The sequence below is a fragment of the Paroedura picta genome, chromosome 5 (genome assembly GCF_049243985.1).
Source record: "Paroedura picta isolate Pp20150507F chromosome 5, Ppicta_v3.0, whole genome shotgun sequence".
NCBI classification, from domain to species: domain Eukaryota; kingdom Metazoa; phylum Chordata; class Lepidosauria; order Squamata; family Gekkonidae; genus Paroedura; species Paroedura picta.
Window position 1 is genome coordinate 105,123,996 of NC_135373.1, and position 12,285 is coordinate 105,136,280.

The 12,285-nt window shown below is 41.7% G+C and overlaps 1 protein-coding gene across 3 annotated transcripts in view; it reads right to left on the reverse strand.

The window, feature by feature from the left end:
* Positions 1-531: 531 nt before the first annotated feature.
* ABTB3 (ankyrin repeat and BTB domain containing 3) overlaps positions 532-12,285 on the reverse strand; it is a 241,559-nt gene continuing 229,805 nt past the window's right edge. For all 3 annotated transcript variants that reach the window (XM_077339675.1, XM_077339674.1, XM_077339677.1), the window contains 6 exons: positions 11,214-11,319; positions 8,846-8,948; positions 7,312-7,393; positions 6,532-6,600; positions 4,555-4,668; positions 532-2,115 (listed from right to left, as the gene is read on the reverse strand). In XM_077339675.1, the coding sequence (XP_077195790.1) occupies positions 1,906-2,115; positions 4,555-4,668; positions 6,532-6,600; positions 7,312-7,393; positions 8,846-8,948; positions 11,214-11,319 (684 nt within the window). In that variant the 3' untranslated portion in view covers positions 532-1,905. The remainder of the gene's footprint in view (positions 2,116-4,554; positions 4,669-6,531; positions 6,601-7,311; positions 7,394-8,845; positions 8,949-11,213; positions 11,320-12,285) is intronic.

Here is a 12,285-nt window from a genome sequence, read left to right on the forward strand (position 1 = left end):
GCTCGCAGATGTGTTACGAGTGCACTCGGGTACCCCTGTTTTCAGTGGCCAAGGAAACACAGCAAATATAGTGGAAGCACCAGGGGGACAGCGATAACATCGGCCAGCTTCTTTCTCCTCTAAGCTCTGCAACATTCACAGAAAGGCAGGTTGCCATTACAGACACATTCTACACTACAATCTTAGATGATACGATCAGTTGCAAAATGGGGAAAAAGCTTCATTATTAAGTTGCCATGCTATTGCCTCTGTAAAGTTAGGGGTAATTTAAAAACAGTTTCCATTGTTGTTGCAGGACTCGGGTTAAAACATTGGGAATGCGCAGTACGGGGTGAAGGAGCAACTTCTTTTTTCCTTGCTAATTCAAAAACGGATATCCTGTACATTTAAAAACATATCAATATGAAGTAGCACCTTATAAAAAACCTAGGGTTTACTTTATGCTGTTTTCTAAGTACTATGATCTGGCCATGATTTTGTCAATGAGGCCAACAAACCAACACAATTTTGCCAAGGAAAAGGTAGCAAGGAAACAATTCTGGTAAATCTTTACTGCAATTCCCTGCATGAAATGGTCTGATCACATGTAAATTGTCAAGAATAGGCGTGGCACTTAATATGTTGCTAAATAGCTTGAGGTCTATTACAGACCTCCATAGGCATATACACTACACATTCTCAATTTATGGCAAGAAATCATTCTATAGTACATATTTAATATATAATTAAAATAAATCCTCTTAATCTTAACCTCTGCCCAGTAGCAAAATACCAACATTTCCCTTGATTAGCAACCCAGCAATGACCTCTCTCGTATAATAACTAGAAATCGTATTTAAAAATTCTTCCCTGTGGAAATTGTGCACACCCAGAAAAAAAAAACCCTGAAATATGGTATTTTCACACAAGTCTGGCTTGACAAAGAACTAACATTGCAATTTTTTCTTGGCAAAATGAAGCACAAACGTAACAATTCACAGGTACCATTTCCATGCAAATGCATGTTGAATTTTGTTGCTGTTTTAAAACCTTAGACCACAATTAGCATGCAGATTTCCCCCCACCCCAAACGACTGTAAGAGTCCTTGGTAATGTATCTCTTTGGTGTAACCATAGCCATTTAGGCAAGATTATACCACTGTAAGGTTAAAGCTTATGAGCAGATGTGTTTACACAGTGTACATTTTACCATATTAAAAAAAAACCCTAAAAACAAAAAGAAAACATAACATGTTACATACATTCTTAAATACAATTCTGCTGAAAACAAAATCTGGAGCTTAAGAAACAGGTGTTTGTTTTTCCAAACTACAAGGCCACCCCGTTTTTATGAACAATTTTAGAAAGTTCCCACCACTAAAAATTTACCAATATATTTTCTCATTTGTAACAGTCTTACCAGTTCTTTGACTCTTGCTAAACAGCAGCTATCAGGTCTTACGTGTGGTTTTCTCCCCTTAAAATGAATCATAAAACTGGATTCTGGGACAGGGATACAACTGTTCTGACAGGAAATTATGACACCGAGTAACAAAAACAACCTGATATGTGGGTTTTGTCAAAGAATTGTTCCATGGCATCTGTCTTGTTTTGAGGGGCTTCCGTGGTTTACCCGGGGCGCGTGGCCCGGCTGCTTCGGTTGACGCTCACTACACAACACTTCCTGTCTTCAGAATTCAAATGGTAATTCCTAGAACATCAGTATTATCCTTGCAGTTCCAAAATCCATAGGAGCCACACATACCACAGCCTCTTGCCCAAGAGAAGATTCAAGTAAATGACAGCACCTTTGGCCCACAACCACTGCAGTAGGAAAAAAGAATGTTGTATATTCGCTTGAGAAAGTGCATCAGCAAAATTTCACTTGCAGAATTCTCTTCTCAGACATCGGACCCTTCCTGAACTTTATACAATGGAACCCTTTGAAGATGACAAATGAATCGACTGGATCCGTGCTGCCAACGTCCTCTGCAAATCTTGCAGTACATTTTGGCCAGACGAGTCACCATTCTTGTCATACAGCAGCTGTTTGAAAGCTTCGTTTTCAATTAGAACCATCATGTTTTTTAGAAAGTAGCCTTCACAATAGGAAGCTAGCTCTGTGACTCCGAGAAACTGAAAAGAGGAAACAGGGAGAAAAGAAGCCAGAGAAACTGAAATAATTTTGTCATATAATTGCACAGATACAGAATCTACACACACATACACACACACACACACCCCTACAAAGTTCAAAATTAGTTCTGCAAAACCAAGGAGGATTTAGGCTTGCGGTTTTGAAACAACATCCCATCACCTGGACAAACTTCACTTGGAACTGAACAGTTTATGCCTCGGTGTGGGGCTCTCCTATGGAATGGAAAATGTTCAGGGGGGTCCCACAGAGCTTGCCTCTTTTGATCCTGGCCACAGTGACAAGAATAGCTTTAGCTCAGCAAGCTATCTTCAGGGTAAGGAATTTTAAAAAGACTGAAGGAAATCATTCAAGGAAGAATATGGATACACACAAATCAGGAGGCTATAGGAAGACTATCTGTAAAGGATAGGATTCTACGCAATGCAGGCTTCATCTAGATCAGTGGTTCTCAACCAAGTGGGGTTGCCTGGCCCCTTCCGTGGGGTCTCCAGGACAGGTTGATGGTGGCAGCAGGCAGTTGCCACCGGCAGCAGAGCCATGACACTGGCTGCCTCTAGATCATTGTGCACTTGTGTGCGCACCTGCTCACACCTCCTGCGTACATGTGTGTGCTGCCACCATTGGGGTCGTGCCATTATGGCGGTTGAGAACCACTGATCTAGATGGTTTTAGAAGCCAGACTCCATGACTTTGTTGCAAGAACATATTCTGATCCCATTCACACCAACTTTTCTCAGGGTAGCACATGATTCCCTTGGAAATCTTTCCACGTGAGGGAGAACTATGAGGTTGGGAAGGATTCAGTGAACTGGCCCAGTCCACATGGCCCTCTTCTCAAATACTTACTTCACTAGCATCAGATTATGATAGATGCAGTCATAAACCAGCAGCGAACATGCATGATGACTCTAACCCTTACACCAGCACATTGTAGCTACTGGTTTATGTGTTTTTAATTTTCAGAAAACACAAATGTTGTGGATGGCAAAAATACAAACGCCCCATCACTTCCATGGTGACCATATTAGAGCTTGTGGGGAGAAAGGCAAAGGCTGTAGTGGAGGTTGAAAGAACTCTAGATCAGGAGTAGTCAACCTGTGGTCCTCCAGATATTCGCTGGCAGGGGCTCATGGGAATTGTAGTCCATGAACATCTGGAGGACCACAGGTTGACTACCCCTGATCTAGATTGCTTAAAGCTGCTTTGATGGCCCTGCCCACTCCCCCTCCCTCAGAAGCAATATCTTCTCTCTGTTTCTATTTGTCTTCTGTGACTGAGCTGCCCTAGTACTGCGTTTTCTCCTTTGCTGGAGAACTTTGGCTGTCCTACCCTGTCACCGCATGATGAACTTGGGCTCAGCCCATGAACTTGGGAGAAGGATCAGAAACCCGTTTAATGTAAACAACTAAAATGGTATTTTAAAATAAATTTTAAAAATCTTAACACAGAAGGAAAGGAAAAAGTGTAATGAGGTATTGAAATTTCTGAAGTAAAACCAGCACAAGCACAGTCTTTAGTTCTTAAGCTTTTCACAGTGACTTAAATCTTTATATTGAGAGGCTTTGTTTCAGCATTGTCCCCTTGGAGTATTCCTTGACTCCTATGGTTTCCAGAAGGCTGGTACATTCTTTCTAGTGCCCAAACCCAGCCACCTTTTCTTGAAACACCAGTACTCTTCTTTGAGTTTCTAACTCCTAAGGTCTCTAAAGGCAGTTTCTAACCATACCAGATCATGGTTCTGTAATCTTCAGAACTATCTCCTTGTTTGACTCAGTAGGGAACTGTCTTCCCTCTCTAGAAGATCTGTTCTGTTTCCTTAGCCTGAATGGGAGTCTTCCTCTACTTCCCAAACTTCCTTGTGAACTTCTCCCCAGTTCTCTGATTGTGTTAAATCGCTCTCAGCTAAGGCTGAATTCCGACTCAATTCTGTCAAAACGGAAATCTGACTCAGTCTTTCCTCAGCATGCAGCTTTCTCCATATTCTCTCTGCTTTGCTGATGCTAACTCATGAGATTGTTTTGAACGGCCTGTCACTCAAGGCTCTCTGGCTCTGTGAAGAACTAACCCTTCACAGCCTTTTATCTGTTTACACAGCTCAGCTTTTAAAAGTGTGGTCCATCACAACCACATTGTCATTCAGAACTAAGGTGAGATTTTTTAACAAACATCTTCCTGGCTAACTCTTAGTCTATTGTTACATTAGCTCTCAGGAAGATACTTTCAAATATTTGCTTTTATTAAGGCCACTGAATGAATTGACTAGTCTTGAAAACAGATGATGTAAGCATGGTGTTACATGTATGTAATGTGGTAAATTGTTTCAGTTTCTTAGCAAAATGTCCCTTGACCATAATATCTGCACTCATTGGTAGCCACACACACACACACACTCACACACACCAGTAGTTACATTTTACCTTGGCATGATTATAAATATCCACACAATTTTCTGTATTGATACTTTTTGCACAGATGATCTCACAGTGTCGTTGCAGTGCTTCAAGCTGGAAAAACTTAGCAGCAGACAGAAGCTGAAAATAGGGAGGAAAAAACAATTATTGTGGGGTCTTAGTAGGAGGTGGAAGGATAATAGATTGTTACCATCTGCTTTCAGTTGTTCTCTGTCCTCCACCCCATCCCCCTTCTTTTTGTGTACTAAATACTACCTTAAAACAGAGCTCAAATGCGCCATCGGGAATTTGGGCGCTCCCCTTACAATGGAGGCACAGATCACCAATGTAGCTTGCCTGGCATTCTACCATTTTGTTTATTTATTTTATTTCTTTGGATTTCTAGACTGTCCTCTCTGCCAAAGCAGACTCAGGGCAGTGAACAACATTTATCAAACCAGTGCAGTTAAAACCACAATTCAACATTTTAAAACATTTCTAAAACACTACTAGAAATTCCACTCATTAATATAATATCCAAACCCAGGAGGGGGGTGGGTGTATAGGAGGAAGACCATCTCTGCCAGGCAAAGCTACTAGCACCCTACCTGGCCCTGGAAGACCTAGTTACAGTAATCCATGCTACCGTCATCTCTAGAGTAGATTACTTTAACGCCCTCTATGCAGGTCTGCCCTTGACCCAGAAGTTATAGTTGGTGCAGAATGTGGCTACACAGGTTCTTACAAGGACCCATCAGAGAGCCCATATTTGACCTGCCCTCCAACAGCTGCATTGGTTACCAATAGAATTCTGGATCAAATTCAAGTTGCTGGTATTAACCTTCAAGGCCATACAGAGTCTGGGCCCTGTGTATCTGAGAGACTACCTCTCCCAGTATGTTCCCCGAAGAACACTGCGTTCAGCAAATACTAACTTGCTGGTGGTCCCTGGCCCCAGAGAAATCCACCTGGCTTTGGCCACAGCAGGGCATTTACGGCCCTTGCTTCTGCCTGGTGGAATGAGATGCCGGTGGAGATACAGCCCCTGATGGAATTGTCAAGATTCCACAGGGCCTGTAAAATGACACTCTTCCACCAGGCCTATAGATGAGGTCAGGGTGATTTAGATCACATCGAACCTCCTTCCCTTTTCCCCTAGTTCAATCTCTTACCCCATTGTAGGTTCCCCCTGTCTGCCCATTGCCGTCCGTATGGCTGAAAAACTGCCAGCAAGATGATAGCAATGTGAATAAAATAGCAAAACGGCAGAAGATGGAGCATTTTTTTAAATGATAAATTTTAAAATAATTGTGTTGTATTTTTGTATTTTACCAAGAGCTGATTTTAAATGTCAATATTGCTGTGAACTGCCCTGAGCCCGCTTGTGGGAAGAAATTGAATAATAAATAAATCACAGCAAATCCTTATGCCCCATTAACAAGATAGTTCTCCTTACTAATTTTCTGTGCTAAAAAAAAGTGGCAGGATTAGGTGAGATCAGAATGGCAGGCCAAAATTACACTAAGAAAACACCGTGGATGTTTAAAAGTGCATACGATAAATGAAGCAGCAAACAGCAGAGTCCACACATTCTGTTCTTTCCATTCTCCTATGGTTCTTGGCAAAGGGATATGATGGCTTTTTGTAATACTTCAATAACCAGTAGACCCTTTTTTCCATAAACCTCCACAGGTCAGAGAAATGAAAAAGTATATCCGTCTGCATCGATAGCTTTCTGATACCACCTTCATGTCTCCATTACTTTAAATCGGCCAAAGGTCCCAAAATCATGTCAGAGAATCACTTTGCCTCTGGCTCTTTATCTGAGATGTATGAATGAACTTTTCCCTGTTTAATTCCTTTACTAGTACTTTTACATGTTTACTAGATATTCTGGAAATAATAAAAACAACCTGCAGAACTTCACCACTTATTTGAGTGGGGGGGGGATTGTATCTGTGAAAGTAGCTCATTGTGTGTTGATTTTTTAAAAATGCCACTTACCTCCATTATTTCGTTGTTTTTTATGAGAAGTGACTCTGCACCTCCATAATAGAGATACTGCATAATAAGCTGAAAACAGAAACAAAGAAGTGGATGGAGAACCACATGGCAATTTCAGATTCCTCTCCCCCACCCTATAGGTTCCCTGTTTGCTTATTATTAGGGTAATCTTTGTTTTAGAGTTATTGCACAATGGCATTCTTTCAGATTGGAAGAGAGGAAAAACTGCATTGGAACTTTGAAGCTCTGGCCAGGTGGCTAAGGAAGAAGCTCAATCCAGACTGACAAGAGGTGATGCTGATGTTTCACAGGAACTGGCTCCATGTGTAATGGATGGAAGGGAGTTGACATCTGCAGAGCAGGTTAAGAGTTTGGGGGTGCTCATGAACTGCTGTTTGAAAGGTTTTCATCGTTTATGGACTGTTTAGTTGACTTTGCAGATTTGGAGGGATCCTGGTGTACAGTTCCAATATCTTTAGCTCCGTACCAATCATACACAAATTTGCACTATCACATGGATTACATGAATGGTATTTAGTTATTTCAGGGCCTGCTGATACAGTGGTAGGTCATAAGAACAGATAAACAGTATGGTAAGCCGCCTTGAGACTCCTTTGGGTAATGAAAAGCAGGGTACAAAAAAACAGCTTCTCGTATGTGATTTAGTTTCAAGGGGTTACTTACTGAAGTTTTGTTTTACTGAAATGCTCCCCTTTAAACAAAGTGCAAGTTTTGCTGATTCTGAACTAGACAGAAGAACCTCAGGCACTCAGTTCTTACCTGGAAAATGGGATACTTCACATAGCTGATCTCAATACAAGTGGTGTCAGATACCGGTTTGCTGGACAACAGGGCTTTAAACCTAAGTAAAACCAGACCAAGGTTATGATGATGCCACATAAACAACCTACAGAAAACAGGTTCTTAAGTGAGGGCAAACAGGTTATTTAGAATGCATATACAAAAAGAAGAATAAGCAGGGTGCCAATTTTTAAAACGGCCAGTGGAGCTAGCCCATTAAGGGTAGTTTGATTTGTAATAACTGGCAAGTGTGAATGTTTAGCTCCATGTCATGAAAAGTTTTGCTTGCTGATTTCTGCATATGAAACCCCTGCTAAAGTCACCACAGCAAGCTAAGAAAACTTTATAGCCAACAGGAAACCTGAGTGAGATGGTAACTCTGAGAAATCACCAGACCTATATGTTTTGCTAGAAAAATGCCAGTAGCTTAGACGTATTATATCGGTGCTTGCACATTTTAAATCCTTTATAGCCTTACCTAAATAAAAATACATTGGTGGGCAGAAAACTCTAAAATTATTTTGGACAAATTCAGCATTAGAGGCATTTGTTGCTCAAGGACTAAAATGCTTTAGTGCAGCTGTCCAATTTTTCTTAAATTAAGAATATACCAGAAAGAAAACTGCCTAGGAAATGCAATAGAATAATTAAACAAAAACAAACAAACACATTTGCAACCAATACAGCAGTCAAGACAGCCAAGAGAAGTAGAAATAACTGCATCAGTTAACCAAAACCCGAAGAAACAGGAAGATCTTAGCAATACCAATGGACAATGGGGAGTGAGTCAAGAAAACCTCCACAGTTATGGAGTTCCATAAGGAACTCCATTCAAAGCCTTGTTCCTTCTAGGTGGCCACTCCATTTAGAAGGTGAATAAGTTCATGAAAAGGTCTTGACTGATGGGCTCAGAATCCCCAGGTGAAAACTTTTTCTCCTAAGAAAGATCTCTCAGGCTTGAAGAAAGAAGTTATATGTTTATGTGCCACCAAAACCTACAGTCTAATTTCTTGGTTCTCCCTCTACATTCTTAATGATACAGCCCATCTGATTCCTGGTGCCACTGTATTAGATACAGCACAGACAGGGCTGGCCCAAGGATTTTTGGCATCTTTAGCAAATTATGACTTTGGTCCCCCGCACTTCAGTACACACAAACATAAAAAGCATGATTTTTTACTTTTATTTCCTTGGCATTCAAAATGAAAGTGGTAAAAATAATAACACATATTTTAGCTGGGTGTTTTTTTTCTTTTCCATTAAATGTATTTATTTATGTGTTTCGACTTTTATTCCACAATTCTCAAAAAGACTCAGGGCAGATATTTACTTCTATCAGATTCCCCTAACCTAGGTCATCCTTTTTGTCCCCAACTTGCCCCATCCCATTGTGTCATACAGCCACCTTCTAAAGACATCGCCTTCCACGGCAAGTTCCTTTTACGCTAGCTCAAATGATTCCTAACCTTCTCAGTACTCACATTAGTTTGGCCATGTTTAATTATAAATTTACCTTGGCGATGCGGTAAATAGTAACACTCTGTGTGCATAAAAAGGCCTTCCTTCTACAAGGAATGTAACATCTGACATTTCCTTATTGTTAAGAAAATGGGGATCTGGAATTTAAAAAAAAGACAATGAGCAGGAAGACATTTCAACTGGAAGCAAGTTAAAAGATTGGCATGCTTGATCTCCTATCAGTGGTAAGAGGCAACAATTTAAGAGGACATATTTTTAGCAGCATACACCTTTCAAGTTATTTTGGAGAAGTGTTGGAGATGGAACATATTTTGTTAGATATTCTAATAGAATTTATACAAAATATACTCAAAGCCTTTGAAATACACTCTTATCTTTTTAAGTAGAATGGATATCCTTCATTTGTAGCATTTCTGGACAAAAAGGTGAATTTTGAAGAAAGGTTCTTGCCCTATTCTTCCAAAGAGACCTGTTCCCAGAATTCTCATTCCTCTTTCAACTATATCTTCCCCCCCCCCTACTATAGCAGAAGAAAGGAGCTTAAAATGTGATGTAACATCCAAAATAAATAGAACCCTGGCCCACTTGTACCTACATTAGCATGGGCAATTGCTTTAATTGGCTCTGCTTTGCCAACCAAGCAGGGCTGTAATTGAGAAAAAGGCCCAAAACAGAAAACAAGGGACCTCATCTGCAGCTAATCCACTGATTGTAATGAGAGCAGAGAGTGAAAAATGCAAACTAATGTTTTCTGTTAGCTCTGTTAGTTAAAGTCTTTGTTTTTATGCTTCCCAGATTGTCTCAGGTCCACAAATACAAAGTGATAAAAACTGGAAAGAGGAAGCTCTAATATCCCAATTTCTTAGGACAATGTTTCTACAGCAGTTGCAGAAACAAGGAATGGTTCCATCTCTCTTAAATGTTCCAGCTATTCCCCTTCCTCAGAAGCATTACAGATAACTGTTATGCAATATTTTCTACTTGATTCCAAAATTGTGAACCCAAGTGCAAGTATTTGGAAGTTCCACTAATATTATTGGTACTGTTATCTCAGAGCAATTTACATAAAGCTCCTCCTCGCCTTCCATTCAGCTCTGCTTCTTAACTTTACAGCATCAGGTCCTCCCCAACAAGTTCCAAGTAGGTCCAAGTAAGGGACATCGTTTTGGTAGCGTACAAAAATCTGTAATTGGTACATCTAATGTTTCCTTACCACAGATACAGATTTGTATCCAGTACTACTGTTTCAGACCAAGCGTCTGATTAGACCAACATCCTGTTGGCCAGCCAGATGCATCCAAGAAAAAGCTAGTCAAGCAGAACATGAAAGCAACTGCTTGTTGCTACTGTATTTAAAGGCATATTGCCACTCAACTTGGAGATGAGGCTTAGCTAAGGGTCTGCGGCGGGCCGGCGCTGTGCATAATTGCCAGCGTGGGCGTTTTGGTCCGCCTGGCCCCGACCAACAGTGTCCCTGTAGGGACACTGCACGCACCTGCGGGCTCTGTGGAGCCACGGAGCTGGCAGGGGCATCCCCCTGTCCCCGCCAAAGCATGTGGAGGGGGCCTGGCCCCCCCACTCCACCTGGCCCCTCCCCATCTCCCTTCCCCACTGGCCACTGCCGTTTACCCTGCTGGCCCCGGCGCAAAGTGTGTGTGCATGCACTATACCAGGGCAGGCCCACACTCCCCGCCCCCATGTGTTCATGGGGAACAGCGGGGCATCCTGCCCCACCGCAATGGCACGGCGACAGTGTGGAGTAGCTGCCATCATGCATAAAGTGTCTAAGAGTGTAATCCTAAAGAGAATAACACCCTCCTAAGTTTAGAAGGGTGCAACACTGCTTATTGCTTTCTAAGTGAATTCAAGCAAGTCACTTTTTCTCATCCTAATCTAACTCATTGGGCTATTGTGATACTAAAATACAGGAAACAAGAACTGATGATGATTCAGAGAGCCAGCTTGGTTTAGTGGTTAGGAGCGCTGACTTCTAATATGGCGAGCCAGGTTTGATTCCTTGCTCCTCCTCCACATGCAGCCAGCTGGGTGACCTTGGGCTCGCCACAGCACTGATAAAGCTGTTCTGACCAAGCAGTAATATCAGGGCTCTCTCAGCCTCATCCACCTCACTGGGTGTCTGTTGTGGGGAGAGGAAAGGTGATTGTAAGCCACTTTGAGAGGCCTTCTGGTAGAGAAAAAGCTGCATATAAGAACTAACTCTTCTGCTTCTTCTCCATTAGAGTCTAAGAAATGTCAATAATGTTTTGCATATGTTGTTGTTACTGTCATTTTTATTAAACTTCGTTTCTCCCAGTGACCCAGCCCCAATGGCATTGACATTACACAAAAACCCAGCCCAGCAGACGATGTCACATAAAGCCTGCCACTCACGGCACACTTACCTAAGCGAGATGTCTGCTTGCGTTTGATTTCAACGAGCTTTGGAATAGGGTAGGGTCCATAGCAATGAGTGAATATGACAGCCAGTTGCTGACTAATAACTTCATTCTAAAACACACAAAATACAAAATGAAAGGTATAGCTAACAGATTAGAAGAGTTACTCAGAAAGAGTCACAACACATGCGCAGCAGGTTCTGGAAATGTAAACTTCACATTTTTCATGTCTACTGTAACTTTCGGCATCTTACGGAGCATCTCAAACTATTGCTCTAGGATGCATTGGATCCTCCTGATGTCACCCAAGTCTGCTGGCAGGCTTCCACAGGGCTGAACTGTGCATGTATCTTAGGCATAGCATTACTACTGTAAACACAATAGTTTTCTTTCTAAACATGATGGGATTACAGAGGAATGCTGCTGCTGGTGGAGTTCTGTCTTATCCTACGAAAGTTCTGAAAATCACAGTATCTGTCCAACTTAATGCATCCTTTCACCTGAGAAGGTTGGAGAGAATAAAAGGTATGATGCAGCTCATTCTATTCAATGGAAGAGCAAAAGGAGAAAGGGCACTGCAGGAGAATTATCACCACATGTGACTGGGAAATCAGAAAGAAATATGCAAAAAACATGAGATGAACTGCACATTCTAAATGGAATGATATTTGAAAATTGAGGGTAGAACAACATGCATGAACAATGGGGCAAAACCATGCAAACTTTAATGGGCCTAACCACACAATACTTTCCCCCTAGGGATGACCCTGAGTTGGGTTGGTATCTATGCCTCCTATGTATGAGTGGGCATAATTTGAATCAGGTTCACAGGGAGAAGGGACTTAAACTCCCCCTGTGCCATTTTCCTGACCTTTAACAACCCCAGGGAGCATTATTTGGAGGTCACAAAGCAGTAAACAGAAACCCTTCTGCCATTTCAGTCAGAAAAATGGCACAGGGAGAGCTTAATGCCCCCTCTCCACATACCATCATCTTGATCTGAATCAAGCCCACATCCACCTGTGAGGCACAGACTCCCAAATTGCACTGCCACTCTAAGTTGTGAAGGCAGGGCTGA